General features: G+C 30.9%; 1 protein-coding gene across 2 annotated transcripts in view; it reads left to right on the forward strand.

Moving 5' to 3' along the window:
* Positions 1-16,666, forward strand: part of LOC105627735 (neuroglian) — a 17,596-nt gene extending 930 nt beyond the window's left edge. The window contains exons 2-13 of one of the 2 annotated variants that reach the window (XM_012209016.1): positions 5,978-6,053; positions 6,204-6,227; positions 7,243-7,375; positions 9,068-10,483; positions 10,584-11,044; positions 11,148-11,504; positions 12,847-13,105; positions 13,185-13,505; positions 13,620-13,839; positions 14,725-14,881; positions 14,961-15,233; positions 16,563-16,666. In XM_012209016.1, the coding sequence (XP_012064406.1) occupies positions 5,999-6,053; positions 6,204-6,227; positions 7,243-7,375; positions 9,068-10,483; positions 10,584-11,044; positions 11,148-11,504; positions 12,847-13,105; positions 13,185-13,505; positions 13,620-13,839; positions 14,725-14,881; positions 14,961-15,233; positions 16,563-16,666 (3,780 nt within the window). In that variant the 5' untranslated portion in view covers positions 5,978-5,998. Of the gene's footprint in view, positions 1-5,977; positions 6,054-6,203; positions 6,228-7,242; positions 7,376-9,067; positions 10,484-10,583; positions 11,045-11,147; positions 11,505-12,846; positions 13,106-13,184; positions 13,506-13,619; positions 13,840-14,724; positions 14,882-14,960; positions 15,234-16,058; positions 16,151-16,562 lie in introns of those variants that run through there. The other variant, XM_012209015.1, reaches the window with a different exon arrangement.
* The last annotated feature ends 782 nt before the right edge of the window (positions 16,667-17,448 follow it).

Raw genomic sequence — 17,448 nt, forward strand, 5'->3', positions numbered from 1 at the left:
TTACTAACGTTAGTTAACGTTAAACTTAACTTAATTAACTAACTTAACTTAACTTAACTTAACTTAACTATATATATATATATATATATATATATATATATATATATATATATATATATATATATAGAGAGAGAGAGAGAGAGAGAGAGAGAGATATCTCGTTCGTTATCATCGTTCCGGATGCGACGAATTTTTCTATTTATTGATCTCCTTTTTTTTTTAAGAAAGCCGAAAGAATCCGAATGCTGTTACTTGCCGAAATATTGAAGAGTTTTCAGTCTCATAAAATCTCATTTAATATCTTCCAAAAGCTGAAACAATTTCCTTATTAAACAATGCCTAGTACGATATCCTGAGTATGTACATTATAAAAGTATGATTGTGTCAACAAGAAATACAAATAAAACGAATTTTGTATAATAGTAGTATATATATAAATAGTAGTATATATTCGTGTTCTATACATTTTTTTTCTTATAAAACAAAAATTAATATCAAGTAAATAATTAGTTATTTTACATATTTTATATATTTTATATTTTATATATTTTACATATTTTTTTTAATAAACAATCTTATAAATATTTTCTAAAGATGTAAAGTATATATGTAAGAATCAATATCATTTAATAATTTTTGTATATTTATTAAAGTGGAAATTAAGTGTGAAACACGAATAACTCATATTGTGTAATAAAAGATCGATTGTAGTGTAGTAAATCATTGTATAGTCATTGTATAGTCATTAAGAACTAAATGAAAATTAATCGGAATTAAAATATAAATGTTTCACCTTCAAATTTTATATTATGATTAGTTTTTACAAAAACGAAGGGCTCTTAATTTAAAAACAATATCAGGAGTATACAGAGCATATAAGTCAAGTATAAAGAAATATTTTAAAACATGAAAATTTAAGTGAGAAGTATATATATTATAATATTCTGTAATTAATTGAAAATCATATATATGTATGTATATATACAAATGATTAGAACGCTATATTCAGTCAAGACGGATTTTCATATATTTTTTTTAATTTATATAATTTCCGTTCGAATCCCGGCTGAAATTTTTTGCAATAAATTATTTATAAGGTTTAAAAAATTTTTATTAGAGTATCAATAATATTAAATTGCTCGTTAATTTAATTTGTGATATTACTACTTCAGCTTCGATCTAGGACTGTGTTTCAAAACCGACAAATAATATTGGCGCACAGTTTGAACTGGAAATTGTATAAATTCATAAAAAATTCTTAGGCGTGAAGATCCGCTTTCATTAAATATCACGTTTTCCATTCATTTGTTGTATTTTGGCCGTCTTCGTATTTTACTGCCAGTTATCAGTATAGTATAGTATACGTAACGGAAACTATAAATTTTCAGTAATGGCAATCAACTAGCAGTAATATACGAATATAGTCTTTATTGGTGCCTATTCTACGAATGTAGATAACCTTTAATTTCGATTCAATTGTTACCTTTTAAGGGCACACAAAAAACTTAAGCAGTAAAATTAAATAATAAACGAATTGATCAAGACCGTAAGGTCATAACGTAAACAGTACTAAATTCACAAACATGTTGATTTCTTTATCTTAAGGACTATAGTACATAAAAAATTTAAGGTAATAAAACGCAAGCAGTAAGGAAATCAACAAATTGGATTAGTTATTACGTTATAACTTACGTTATGACTTTAATAAGTCTACTGTGATTGGTCAATTCGCTATCTGCTTATGTTTTACTGCTTAATTTTTTTTGTGGATTATGGTCCTAAGAATGGAAAGTCTTAGAATTGGAAAATGGCAGGCAGAAAATAATAAACCAAAAATAAAAATAAGACAAATGAGAAGCGCGATTATTAATGCGCAAAATTATTAAATAATGATTTTATTTTTTATTGGAAAAATGCGATGTCATCGAGGAAAATTATATGTTTCGAGTCACTTTGAAGTTCTTCTCAGCAATGAATTACAAATTCATGTACTTGATACTTTATTGTAAGTACTTTTTGTGAGAGCATTTATTTCATTACATTATATTTAATTGCTATAAATTGCGTAAATATTTAATTGCTATATTTATTAAATGATAATCCAAAGTTTCAAGACCTTTATTTGTCGAGATTTTATGCTATATTCAAGGGTGCGGTCCACTTAGCATTACAAAGGCTTCGAAAGCATTTGACTGACCAATCAGAAGAAGGAATTTCATTAATTGACCAATCAAAAAATGTTTCAAAACATTTGTAGCATCAAGTAGACCGTAGCTCTAATCTGGCAATTTGTTGTTGGTGACTTGTCTTTGAGTCATGAGAGGATGTATATATGCATGCATTAAATTTGTAATTTATTGCTGAAGAGGACTCTAAAGTTGAAACGAAAATACAATTTTCATAGATCATAATTTTTCGATTAAAGAGTAAAATTATTACTTAATAATTTTGCGCATAATAACTGTGCCGTATTCTCCTTCATCTTATTTGGTTTCTATTTTTGGTTTTAATCTTGAGAATCCGTAATGAAGTTACATTTTGAGTGGTTTTAATGCATTGAATTGAAATTGAAGTTAATTTTACATTGAACTTACGGAACCGGGTCTAAGAATTAGAAAAAGATGAAGGGTGAATCGAATCGAGATTAAAATTAAATATTGGGTTGTCCGGAAAGTTCGTGCCGACTAACCAATATAATTTAATAAATGTATACTAAAATTTAATTAAATTAAATAAAATTAAATCTTCTGCGTTTCAATTTTCTTTCAATATTGGCATGAACTTTCCGATAATAGATTGGTAGAAATAGGCTCGTGTTTTATTTATGATTCTGATTGAATCTACCAGAATTTTAATTAATACAGTAAGATTTTTTTCCTATGTATATTGCAGTAAGAGTGTAAAATTCAATAATTATATATTTATATATTTATTAAATGTATACAATTGCTTAAGATTTTTAGAATTATTATCCACTAGTAAATATTATTATACACTGAGAGAAAAATGCTATTGATTCAATTAAAGTCTATATTATGGGCTGTCACTAACATAAGTGATTAATTCACGTATATTTTTATTGATAAAAGCCTTGATTATTGAAATAATAATTTATGTCTTTATGTCCCGTAATACAGACTTTAATTGAATCAAGCATTTTTTTTCAGTGTAGGTAAACTAATATTTGTCTTAAAACTATTTAATAAAAATATATCGCTTGATCTAAATTTCTTTGCGAATTGTATATCTTGTTAACAAATGATTTAACAACATGCTTGATATCTTTTGATTTTTTAATTTTAATTTAAATAAAAGCACAAAAGTATACAAAAGTATAGTTATTATCTTTGATTATTTGTTATTTAAGTTAAATTATCACCATAAAATTAAAGAAAAAGATTTTTTGAAGATATAAAAAAAGATAAATATCCTACATGTATATAATTTATATATACATATAAAATATATATATATATATATGTATAACATATACTATACGATAGCTAATTTGTTTTTACTGTAACATATATATAAATCTCTATGATGTATTTTGTCATTTTACAAATATTTTGAATCTTTTCTTGAAACCTTTTTGTAACTCAAGGGGAAGGGGATGTTTAAAGGTTTCATTCATATATTTATGTTAACTCTGGCTGTCCTTTGTTCCGGAAATCATAAATTCTTTATTTGCTTCAGAAATCATAAATCTTTTTTCATAATGGACTGATCACTAAATATTATTTAGTTAGAGTATACTTATTTTGTGTTATTGATTATTATTTTGAGAAAGATTTATCCTTTTCAGAAAAAGATCTATTTCGAGTGTAAATTTTCTTTAGTTCTTGTCTGTCGCTCACGTGAAACGACTCTGCGTATGTGCGCTGTATGTCAGACATATCGATTCGCTTTAGTAAAGCATTTGATAAAAAAATGAGTTTCTTTTTTTTCTTCTACTTTGAAATATGATGTTGCGTTTCGCATGTAACAGTATTTGGAGAATCTCGGAGAAAATTTGGAAGCTTTTACAGGCGATATATTATACAAAAACTGCTTATAAATTATTAATACATTTCTGCTTTTTCTGATTTTTAAAATATCTTCGAGCAAATTCCAATTAACTATTGAATGATATTTATACTGTTTTATTCATGTTAATGAATATATTGTTTGCAAAGTATTTAAGAGCTCAGAGAATTAAAAATTTAAAAATAATGAATGGAATAGTGAGCCAGGCACAATGTTAATATCTCAATCGTTCTATTTACTTTTAAACCTGTCCTCGGAGAATAAAATTACAAAAATTATATATAGAAGAAAGCCCCCTATTATGAGATAAGCGCCTATGATAGCAGCGTTTCTACAAAACTAATAGTGCTATCTATTGGTTCTACCATAAATTTATTGCTCTTGGATTGAAAACTGTTTAGTAGAGAATATATTATTAGAGAATATATTATTATGCTTGCAGTCATCGTAAAAAAAGATTTTAGAATTTAGATATCTTCAAGTTTCATTGAGATAAGCCTTTAAACATTATTTTATTATTTAATAAATATAATATTTAATAAATAATTTATTATTTAATAAAAAATAAATATTTGGCAATAAATTCTTCATATAGTGAATAAAATAAGATCGTACTAATAGAAAAATACGGGATATGTTAAATTGCTTAATTACTGAAGTTAGATTTGATGATCGCAAAACCGTAAGGATGGAAATCGTAATATGAGATACCCAGGATGTTTCTAATATGAAATAATCCATGCTCCCATGTCATAATGAAAATCCTTGCTAAAGTATAAGTATTATTATAACACAATACAACACAATATAACACAATATAACACAATACAATAACAAAAAGAATAATCGGAATGAATGTCGAGTGCCTATTTCTGCGATGCTTGATTTTAACTATCTGAAGACGAGTTCTGAGTATAATATACTCATTTTTCGCGCATCCTGACTGTGTTTGTATTTAAGAAATATTAAATAAAGTTTTTTAGTTACAATACTGATATACTTTGCGTTTTATTATTGATTTCTATTATTGATTTCTCGGGGCATTTTATATTAGGAGCATAATGTTTTACTTTGCGATTTGTTCACTTTATATTCTTTAATTTTCAAAAAAAATGAAATTTGGATTGAATTTTATATAACATTATCTTAAAGCTTATTAAATTCCTTCAAAATAATCTACTATTTTTTTAAATTCTGTCCACAGACTTTTAGCATTTACCTAAAATGAACTCTGTATCTCATAATAGAGGCCTTACCTCTATATATACATCGAGTCAACGCTTCCATAATAATTATATAACAGAAATTATCGTTCAGTTATGTTCATTACAAAAATATGTCGAAAATCTTATATATCTTATATGTCATAGATATAGATGCAATTGTCGCTCATAATTGATAAAAAATGTAATTAATATCGCAGAAGCCATAATTCATTTTTTTTTAATGGGGTCAACTTAATTTGAGCGATAGATTGAAGTTTTCACACTGTTAAATCTATAGTGTCAAATTTAACCTAACGTGAGACACCACTGCTCCTACTAAATATAATGCTCCTACTAAATATATTATTTTACATTAAAACAATGATTTTATTTGATATTATACACTATATAGTGTCAAATTGGCACAATATAATGTCAAATTAACTATCGTTTTGATAAAAAATAATGATATATTTAGTAGGAGCAATGGCGACACATATTAGGTTAAACACTAGGTTTGACACTATAGATTTAATAGTGGCAATTAAAAGAAAACTATTGAGATAAATATGAAAGGAAAGATTAAAAATAAGAGATAATAAATTATACAGTTAGAAATTTTGCCGTGAATAATTGTGCCGATTGAATTAATTGTCGATTAAGTTAACATGGATTTGATCGAAAATATCCTTGTCCTTTATAATTTTTGACGAGAAAAACCTTTAATAAAAGAAATATTATTTTAGCTTTCTAAGTACGAAGTGACAATGAGACTTGCCGTGTGCATTATTTGCACGCTGGTGCTTGGCACATCAGCTATAGGTGAGTGTAAACAATTTAATCGCTCGCGGATTACTTTTTAAATTATAATTAATATGGCTAATTAATATAGCTAAGAGGTTTATTCTATTATGCTATGAAGTGCAATGGATTTTGTTATTAAACCTGTGATTTTTTAATTTTCAATTATAGTACGTGTCCCGGAGAATGTAGAAGGTGAAATACACTATTATGGAAACCGTTTTTCGTAATCGTACTTTCTATTATAAACGATCTTTCATTCACGCAAAAACCATTTTGCCACAGAATAAATTCTCTACACGGGGCTGCTATGTTTTTGTGTATTTACATTTACATATATACATGTTCCTATTTGTTTACACTCCAGATCATATATACTTCTTAATATTTGTACATTCACGCAATTACACCTATGTCTATCTTTGTCTATCTGTTAAAGCCTATTCTACAATGTGCTCTTTGTTTTTTTATTTTTTGTTTTTTACCTCTTGTTTTTTCCTTCCTTGCGATCATTTTAACGGCAATTTTATTTCTTATTGTTTCTTGTTTCTTCCGAAGTTTGTTAACTTTATCTTGGGCAACAGAAAACAAAAAATCAGATAAGAAGCAAAAAGACAAAATGTAAAAAAATAGACCAAAAATAAGAAAAAGGAAACAAAAACACATTGTAGAATAAGCTTAAAACATACGTGAACATTTCAATGAAAACATTGTAAATCATTTTTATGTGAATATTTCATTACCATATACATTATTTACATTATTTTACATATGCCATGCAACATAATTCCAATAATATAACAAACACAATATGTTCCAATACAACAATAAACATACACACAACATAGTTCCAATACGAACTGTAGAATATTATTTTTATTAGATTCCAAATTTATTACTTTCAAATGTTTGTATGTAACTGTAGATGTCCTTTAAAGAACGTTGGTTTTTTTCTATTGTGTATTTGTTTTCATTCTCTTTATATCCTCTTAATGTATTTATTTCAATTAAGTTATAGTAAGCTGTGGCTGACCCTTTTTATAATTAAGTTAAAAATCACGAAGATCATCTTTCACAGCGGAGTTTCATTACATTAAACATGAATTATAAATGTTTCTTGTTTAGATTACATTTGTGTATTTCTCTTTTACTAGTTTATCTTTATTTTAATGGTACAATTTTGGATCTAATATATTTTTTTGTTTATTAGTTCAATCACCGCCACGAATATCTAAACAGCCACCAACGGATGAGCAATTGTTTCAAGTGGCACAAAAAAACATCAATGAAAATGATAAACCATTTCTAATTGAATGTGAAGCGGAAGGAGAGCCAGCTCCAATGTACGTATCTGATATTTTTTTAGATTTAGTTTATTTTGTTTTTTATTGTATGTAGAATAAATATTATTATCTTTAAGTCGTCTTTTACGGTTTGTTGGCATTGTTAGATAGTACCTCGCAAGTGCTATCAAGGAAATAATTATTATGTAAATATGACTTGTGACACTTGAAGTGCTTAAGAACATACTTTCGGAATATTTCATTTAAAGTTACATTGCACTCACGTCGAGCTTATTCATCTCATGCAATATAGAGAAGAAGTCGGTGCAACTGGTCGATCTTAATTACAAAGATGATCTCATAGCTTTAGGATGTGTGAAATAATCACTAATACTGACTTATCTAACCATACGGGCATTGGTACAGTTTTTTATAAACAAATAAAGAATGATTATATACACATTATAGTATCTATATACATTAGAGCGTGTGTGCGTGTGCGTGTGCGGGTGCGTGCGTGCGTGTGTGTGTGTGTGTGTGTGTGTGTGTGTGTAATCATGGTTATAAGAAGAAATTATATTATTTATTTATAAAAAGAAATTTATTTACAAATTAGAAAAAAACAAATTATAAAAGTTAAATTTCGTGTATATCGATGTTGAATTAATTTTAATAATGAGTTATTAAAATAACTCATTAAAATAACTTAAGTATTAGGTGTACAACTTTGCTTCCGCCGTTTTTTCCGAAATTCGAGGCTTTATTGTAAAAAACTGGTTATGATTCAAAGTATTGTTCATCGCTGGCCACTATTTTCTCCCATCTTTCGGGTAGCGTATGAATCCCGCGTCGAAAAAACTGGTCATCTTTTGAGGCTATCCACGAATCGATCCAATTTTTTACTTCTTCATAAGACCGGAAGTGCTGGTCAGCCAGGCCGTGTGCCATTGATCGAAACAAGTGATAGTCAGAGGGAGCAACGTCTGGAGAATACGGCGGGTAGGGTAGGACTTCTCATTTCAATGTTTCCAAGTGTCTTGACCACTTTCGCAACATGGGGTCGAACATTGTCATGCTGCAAAATCACTTTATCGTGTCTCTCGTTGTATTGCGGCCGTTTGTCTTTCAATGCTCGGCTCAAACGCATCAATTGCGTTCGATACCGATCGCCTGTGATTGTTTCAGTCGGTTTTAATAGTTCATAATACACTACGCTGAGCTGGTCCCAAATACAGAGCATGACCTTGGACGTCAAAATCACCGTTCTTGAAGCGTTGAAACCACTCACGACACGTTCTTTCACTAATAGCGGCCTCACCATGAGTATTTGAGAGCATTTGATGAGCCTCAGCCTCAGATTTCTTCATATTGAAGCAAAAATTAAAACCTCCCGCAAATGACGAGAATTTGGCTCGTAACTGACATTTTCAATCGAGAATAACTTTATGATGCAGACACAAATCGACTCATGTTTCTATGGGGTTATGTTGACAGATGCCCAAGTTTATTGTATGACGTCTATGATCTATTTATTTCGATCACCACTTACCGCTAAAGCCATCTATAGGAAAACGGCGGAAGCATAGTTGTACACCTAATAATAAATTTAATCAACAATTCATGTGCTAATATAGACATATACTTGTTATAAAATTTATCTTTTTCATTTTTATTTTTCATTATGTACTAAAAATACATTAAAGTACATAAGATTTGTTAGAAGAAATTCTGATATTGTATAATTTTATATAGGTATCGTTGGATTAAAAATGGAAAACCCTATTTGTGGCCAGCGTATGACGATCGCATTTCTCAACAACCTGGTAGAGGTACTTTGGTTATATCAAGACCGCAAAATGAAGATCTAGGACAATATCAGTGTTTTGCTGAAAATGACTGGGGTACAGCTACATCGAATTCGGTGTTCGTTCGAAAGGCCGAATTAAATTCGTTTAAGGATGAAAATCCGGTACCATTAAGCGCGACTGAAGGTTCACCATTTAAACTTACTTGCCAACCACCCGATGGCTGGCCTAAGCCAAATGTTTATTGGCTAATTCAGGATATCGCTGGTGGTATCAAGTCAATCAATAATTCAAGGATGACTCTTGATCCGGAGGGTAATCTCTGGTTCAGCAATGTTACAAGAGACGATGCTTCGGATGATTTTTACTATGCCTGTGCCGCCACATCTGTGTTCAGAAACGAATACAAAGTAGGCAATAAGGTTTTGCTAAATGTAATTTCTACGGGTGCGTCCAGCGGCCAGAACAAATATCCTCCTGAAAGACAGTATGTCACCAGGAAAAATGAGATTGCTATGCGCGGTAAAAAGGTAGAACTGTATTGTATTTTTGGAGGGACACCTTTGCCGCAGATGATTTGGAGCAAAAATGGTCAAGTGATCAAGCCGAGCGATAGGATAATTCAAGGAAATTATGGTAAATCTCTCATTATAAAACACGTCAATTTTGAGGACCAGGGGCAATATACCTGCGAAGCATCAAACGGAGTGGGTCGAGCCCAATCGTATTCTATAAATCTACAAGTAATGGCCTCACCATATTTCACTGTTGAGCCCGAGTTCGTAAATGCTGCGGAGGACGAGACTGCAGAAATCAGATGCGAGGCTAGCGGAGTGCCCGTTCCCGAAATCAAGTGGATCCGTAACGGTAAACCGATATCCGAAGCGCCGGAAAATAAAAGAAGGAAAGTCACGTCGAATTCCATTATCATCGAGAGATTGGTGAAAAATGATACGGCAAATTACGGATGCAATGCTACTAATTCGTTTGGATACGTTTACAAGGACGTATTTATAAATGTGTTGGCCCTCGCACCAGATATCACGCAACCACCTATGAACTTAAGTTCAGTGGATGGCAAGACCATTCGGATTACGTGCCGCGTTTTCGGCGCGCCTAAACCCGAGGTCAAATGGATCAGAAACGGACAAGAATTAACTGGCGGTCGTTACAAAATTCTAGATGTAGGCGATTTGGAAATCGAGAATGTGATATTCCTAGATGCCGGTACTTACACATGTTATGCCAAAAATAAGTTGGGTGAGGTGAATGCATCCGCCATTTTGATGGTGAAAGAGCATACCAGGATAACAGATGTGCCAGAGGATTATGAGGTCGCAGCCGGTTCTACTGCCACATTTAGGTAAAATTTTGCAAATATTGAAATTTCAATAAAAGGAAAGATAAATCTGTAATCTTATGTATAATTATCGCTTATAATTTTTGTTTTACGTTTGTTCTAGGTGTAATGCTGTTACTGATCCCACTCTACCTCTAACCATAGATTGGTTGAGCAATGGCCAACCAATAGACTTCGAGATGGAACCGAGATTTGTACGAAGTTCCGATTATTCTCTGTTGATTACGAAGACGACTGAATTGGATTCTGGTGTCTACACATGTGTCGCCCGCACTGATCTTGACGAAACGAGAGCGCAAGCGACATTGATAGTTCAAGATGTACCTAATGCGCCGAGATTAATCAGCATTAAATGCCAATCCAACTCGGCCATTGTGCAATGGATACCTATGGGAGATAATAGATCTCCCATTCTACGCTATACGATTCAATATAATACTACCTTTACACCAGATACCTGGGAGGTAGCTCACGATCAAGTCCCAGCTACGGATCAGACATACGAAGTGCCTATGTCACCCTGGGCTAATTACACGTTCCGTGTTCTTGCGTGGAATAAAATAGGTGAGAAAATCCTTTTTTTTTTTAATCAATTTATTATGGTTATTATCTTCTCTTTGGAATAAATACGTTATAAACTGATATATCGATATTACTTTCTACGCAGGTACTTCTCTACCGTCATCACATAGCGATGTTTGTACTACTTTACCGGATCTTCCTGATAAAAATCCGGAAAATGTTATGGGCAAGGGTACAACGCCACAAAATTTGGTTATTTCATGGACAGTCATGCCGCAGATAGAACATAATGGCGCCAAATTTGAGTATAGAATATTTTATAGAAGAGATATACGAGGTGAAGACTGGATTACAAATAATATACATGATTGGAGAAAAAATACTCTTGTGGTAGAAAATCAACCTACTTATCAGAGATACAGAATTAAGGTTGTCGCGATAAATGAAAAAGGAGAATGTAGAGTTCCAGCCAAAGAAGTTATCGGATACTCCGGAGAAGACGGTAGTCCATTGATAAAATTACTCAATTTTATTATTACGATATACTAAGACTGCACATAAATAAGAGAGAAAACCTATTTTCGATCAAAGCGAACTTTAGTGCTTATAAGGAGTTTCTATTTTTTTCCGTATGATTAATCTATGTTGAAAACAAGTTATACCATGTTTGAACGTTTTGTTGAATAGACTTTGTAGATAGTATTTTTTTGTATGAAAAGATCCCGTACTGCTTAAATGGAAAATTGGATCTCGATAAAATGAGTTAGTTTTTTCACATATAATATAGCTTATAATGTAGTAAGAGATATCATATATATAAGATTCAATAATGGAATTTTGAAGCTGTAATATATCAAAGATATTGTATGAGCACAAATTTTACATCTTTGATATACCATAGCTCAAAAACTGTCTATTGAATCTTATGTCTATCTTCACATTATAAGTTACATTATATGTAAGAACTAACTCATTTCATCGAGATCCAATTTTCTATATAATTAATTCGGAGGTTCTTTCATACATTAAAAAAAAATACAAGGCCTATTTAACAAAACGCTCGGAAACAGTATAATTTATTTTTGATGTTGTTTCATCATGCTTAAAGAGATTAAAATTTCTACTGTATTCTCTCCTTGTGAAGAAGTCTACGGTCCTCTTCTTGTGAGCAATATTCATGTAAACGTATAAATATGATTTATTAGTTCTGTAGATTTGCGCCGATTTGATTTGTCAGATTTGAAACACAATTATAAACTGAAATCATAATTTTACAATTAAATTGATTTAATTAATCTATTCATAACACTCCTAGTATCTTAAAAACTTGTAAATAACTCATTGTGAAAAATATGGCTAAAATTCGAACTTAAATCACCCGAATTCCGTGCGGGCGGAATTCTTTCCAATTCGATCACCGAGACATAAGATATTAATCATAATATCCTTTTTTAATCGACGCAAAATAAAGTCTGACAAACCGAATCGGTGCATAGTCTACAAATTGATAATTGTTTTATATATTCACATACATGTGAGTATTACTAAACACTAAGGCCCAGTTGCACCAATTTCACTTTGATTTTAAGTGAGACTTAAAACTTTATCTGTCTCGTTTTAAAACCAAAAAGAAATAGAAAGAGCCTCGTTTAAAATGAAAGTAACGTTGGTGCAATCGAGCCTAAGACTCGCTTTAACCAAAAATGATTTTTTGATTCTCTTTTATTTATATTTAAATATTCGTCTCAGTTTATTTTATTTAATATGCTAAGATTAATTATTTTAACATCAATAATTATGTAACTATTGTATGCGATTTGTAAAACATTAAATCGTTATTTCAGTACCCCTACAAGCACCTGGCAACTTTACAGTAGATAAACCAATATCGGGTACATCCGCTTATGTGCGTTGGAGTCCTGTACCTGAGGATTCGGTAAGAGGCGAATTAGTGGGATACAAAATTCAAACGTGGACGGAGAGAGATGGTGAAAAGGGAATGCGTGAGATTGATATTCGCGGAGGTAATAAAACGGAAGCATTAGTTGAGAAATTTGTTCCGTACAGTAAAAATTATGTGAGAATGCTCGTTTACAATGGCAGGTAATAATACTTTGATTATATATTGCTGTTCAAATTTTGCCTCTTGAAATCATCTTTAAATAATGTTTGTTTTGTTCAGATACAACGGTCCTACGAGCGAGACTTTAAACTTTAACACACCAGAAGGAGTACCAGGGACAGTACTTGGTCTAGAAGCATTCCCCATGGGATCCAGTGCGTTATATTTAGCGTGGCAGCCGCCCGCAGAACCGAATGGTATTTTAACCGGATATAGAATTTATTATCAGGTCGTAAACGGCACAAAGTTAGGAACGTTACTCGAGAGAAAGCCAGATGTTATGGATCCACAAGCTAAGAGTGCCAAATTAGCCACATTAGCGCCTGATACGATATACCGCGTTCACATACGTGCCACAACTAGTGTCGGTGAAGGCAATGAGTAAGTATTATGTGAGTTATAAGAACGAAGTTAACATTAATAACATTTGTAAAGTGATAAACATTATTTTGTTATTTTATCTATGTTACTTATAATTTTGATGTATTTTTATAGCTATTTTATCGAACAAAAAACAAAAACGTCTCAACGACCTGACATCCCACAATTTATATGGGAAACTGTACCAGTGGAGAATGGATATTCAAACGTTAGGATCATTTGGGTGCCGAATTTTAACGGTAATCCGGGAAGCCATTTCTTCGTCAGATATAAGCTGAAAGGTGAAACGATATTTTTGGAGACGGATCCCGAATTCCAGTCGAATAGTATTGAGGTATGTTTATAACGATAAATTTGTGCTTGACGCTTTTTGATATATTCTTAATGTATTCTATTAATCAAAATTTTTTCGGATATCTTTTGTATTGAAATCTTAAACTATCATGTTTAAATTAATAGTGTGATTAGTATTATGTTCATTAAATTTACATTTTGATTGTATGTAACTTCATTCTAATTTATTATAAACAAGATATCACTTAAATACGAGAAACGCCACTTGATGGTCAAAAGATATTAAACTAATACATGTATTCTTTAAATAAATTTATCTCAGAAATATGATTGCACGCTGTTATTATCGGATTTTCAACGCAATCTGAAATATTAATCTCTATCTGAAATATTAATGATCTCCCCAAATTTAATTACATACATCTTAAAAATCTGTAAAGAACTTATTACGAAAAATATTACTTCAGCCGAGAATCGAACTCGGATCTCTAGCATTCCATGCAAGTCTTTAGAGGCCGAGATAATATTTTAAGGTAATTGCAATAAGTTCTTTACAAGTTTTTAAGATGTATGTAATTAAATTTGGAAGGATTATTAATATTTTAGATGGATTGTTAAAAGTCCGAGAGTAACGGCACGCAATTATATTTCTGAGATAAATTTATTTTAAAAATACATATCATGAAACATGGTAGTGGCTCGATGTTAAGGGAATGCGAAGCGTTCTTAGAGACATTACCGGATACATTTACGTGAAGCGATGAGTTGTCCGAGATCACGATATGTATTTACTTCAACATCTAGTTTCGACCATCACATAACGCTTATCATATTTAAATGATATACTCACATAAACGGTCTTATTTTCAATTTTATTATTGTGTAAATAAAATAAATATATATATGATTATTAAAAATCACGTAGGTTCGCGGTCTTCAAAGCGGCGAAATCTACATAATGTCAATTGTCGCTGTCGATGGAGATTATATAAGCGAGAGTGCTCATCAAGAAGTACAAACAAGTAGCGAAGGGCCCATTATTCAACCGAAAGAGAATGTAGCGACAGCTGGTTGGTTCATAGGTAATGCTTTTCTCTTTAATCAAATTTTTAAATTTATTGACAACTTGCATGTATCAAAAACGCTGTGATATTTTTGCAGGAATGATGTTAGCAATCGCCATCCTTCTTTTGGTGCTGATAATCGTATGCGTAATTAAACGAAATAGAGGCGGAAAGTATGCGGTACACGAGCGAGAATTGGCCGCTGGACGTGGGGACTATCCCGAAGAAGGTGGATTCCATGAATACTCGCAACCATTGGACACCAAATCGGCTGGCGGACGCGCGTCCTTGGCGTCTTCTTCTCATCAGGATGGTAAACATCCTGAATCTGATACCGATTCCATGGCAGAATATGGCGATGGTGATACAGGTAATAGATTTAAAATTTATAAGACTTGGGGAATCGTTAAAAATATCTAGTGTTAGAAAATTTCTTGATACATAAGAGTAGTATATAATTAAAAATATTTGCTACACGTATTTTTCGAGTATCAAATATTATGATAAAATATTAATATTAATTATGAAATATTAACTGCGTTCATGCAAACACACACATACGTGCGCGCGCGTGCGTATATTATAGTCAAATCCCTCTAGTTTTAAATTATCGTGATCGAATAAATCCTCTATTCTCAATTTTCGATTTTAACAACACATATTCAAAATGTTGCGCGCTCAATTTTGAGAGTCAAAAAAAACGAATTTGTAGAATCGAAAAATAGAATATATATGTATGTATAATTTATGCCGTAGCAAAAAGATAGTAGAAAGAACAGTACAAGAGGAGAATTTAAATAATATATATTAATTGAGAATAGAAGAGTTACATTACTTAAAGAAGAGATTTAGGGAATTTGACTTTTATGAAATAGGGTACGTATTGTTGTCAATTATTGCAATATGTATCACATTTTAATATTTTCATAATATTTTTAATACTTTCGTATAGAGAGCACAGTTGCAGAGAGAAATATGAGAAAAAATAGTCTCATATTTCATGTGAACACAGCTGAGTGTATTTTCATACTCATTTAAATTTTGTATCACAACACTTTTTCTTTTGTACACTTCACAGCTGCAGTCGCATAAGTTATATATTTATTTATATATTTGCTTTAGATTATTTTATTTTTAATTTGTCATGTATATTTTGTTACATATTTTATTTGCTTTATTGCTTGACTCGATACAGAGGGCATGAATGAAGATGGTTCTTTCATTGGTCAGTATGGCCGACATCGTAAGCAGGAACCAAATTCGCAAGCATTTGCCACCCTAGTTTAAGGTAAGTTCAACAAATGTGTTCTTGAAATGAAACAATTGAAATATGAAATACAAGTTCCTGAAACATTACTATTCACCTGTTACACTCTTTTAACTGATAATCTTCTACTTTCCAATCAATCTTGTATAAAATCAAAATAAATCAGGTAAATCTGTTCCACCGATTATGAATCGATCGCTCTCATACAAAGTCTCCCTAATATACATTTTTAACACTTCATTCGCTTCATTCATGTTTTAGCAAACTAATTCGAAAATTAACTTAATTGTGTAATATCCGATAAAATTACGCGCTGATGTATATAGCATTACTTTATTTTAAAATTAAAAGAGAACTGTATGTTACATATAGCGTCATACTTTTATATATTTTCTATATAAATAATACAATAGAATTCATTGTTTGTTCTAGGACGTTTTACGGAAGATGGATCCTTCATCGGACAATATGGACCTAAAGGTAGACCAGAGGAGACACCATCTATTCCAACTGGTACTATGGCCACGTACGTGTAACATCCGCAACTAACTTAATCAAAGCCGCATAAAAAAATTTTTTCTCTTTGCGGTTAAGGATCCTCTGATTCTTAACTATTGCAGCAGCTCTGCTATGCACCTTGCGCTGGGCGCAATGTCCAACACTATACTGCCAATTAGACTCTGAGTTTTGGGTTTTATAGTTTCTGTAGGAAACCATGACTGTCTTTTACAATCACTCAAAATACTGTAGATCGTCACTAATTATGGATTTAATGGAGTTAAAATACTACAAACATTCCAAATTTTTAAACTAGGTTTTTTTATACAATAGAGAAATAGTATGTGAAAGATTAATTTTTTTATGATGATTATTTACTTTATAATGTATATTATCACAGTGTTGACGATCAACCATCTCTATTTTAATTATAAAACCCAAGAACATTATAGGTGTTTCATAGCGTGCAAGCTATTTATGAAAATAGTACCGTAGAAACTATTCTAGCATTGATCGTAATATCTTTGACAAAGCCAGGTTGAATTAGACACTCCGATTGGTGGCAAAGTATACAAATTGTGTTCGTGTTATTCCAAACTCGTGCAAATGCGAAGTACTTTCAAGACTGCATGTAATATCCAATGTTTTACAACATGATTTCTAAATTTCACGTTTCTAGATTTTTACTTTTATAAATATTAAGAAATATATATATATATATATATATATATATATATATATATATAATAATGTNTATATATTAATTAATAATAATATNTNTATAATAATATANAATATATAATTATTATATAATAATAAT

The sequence above is a fragment of the Atta cephalotes genome, assembly GCF_000143395.1.
Source record: "Atta cephalotes unplaced genomic scaffold scaffold00010, whole genome shotgun sequence".
Taxonomy (NCBI): Eukaryota; Metazoa; Arthropoda; class Insecta; order Hymenoptera; family Formicidae; genus Atta; species Atta cephalotes.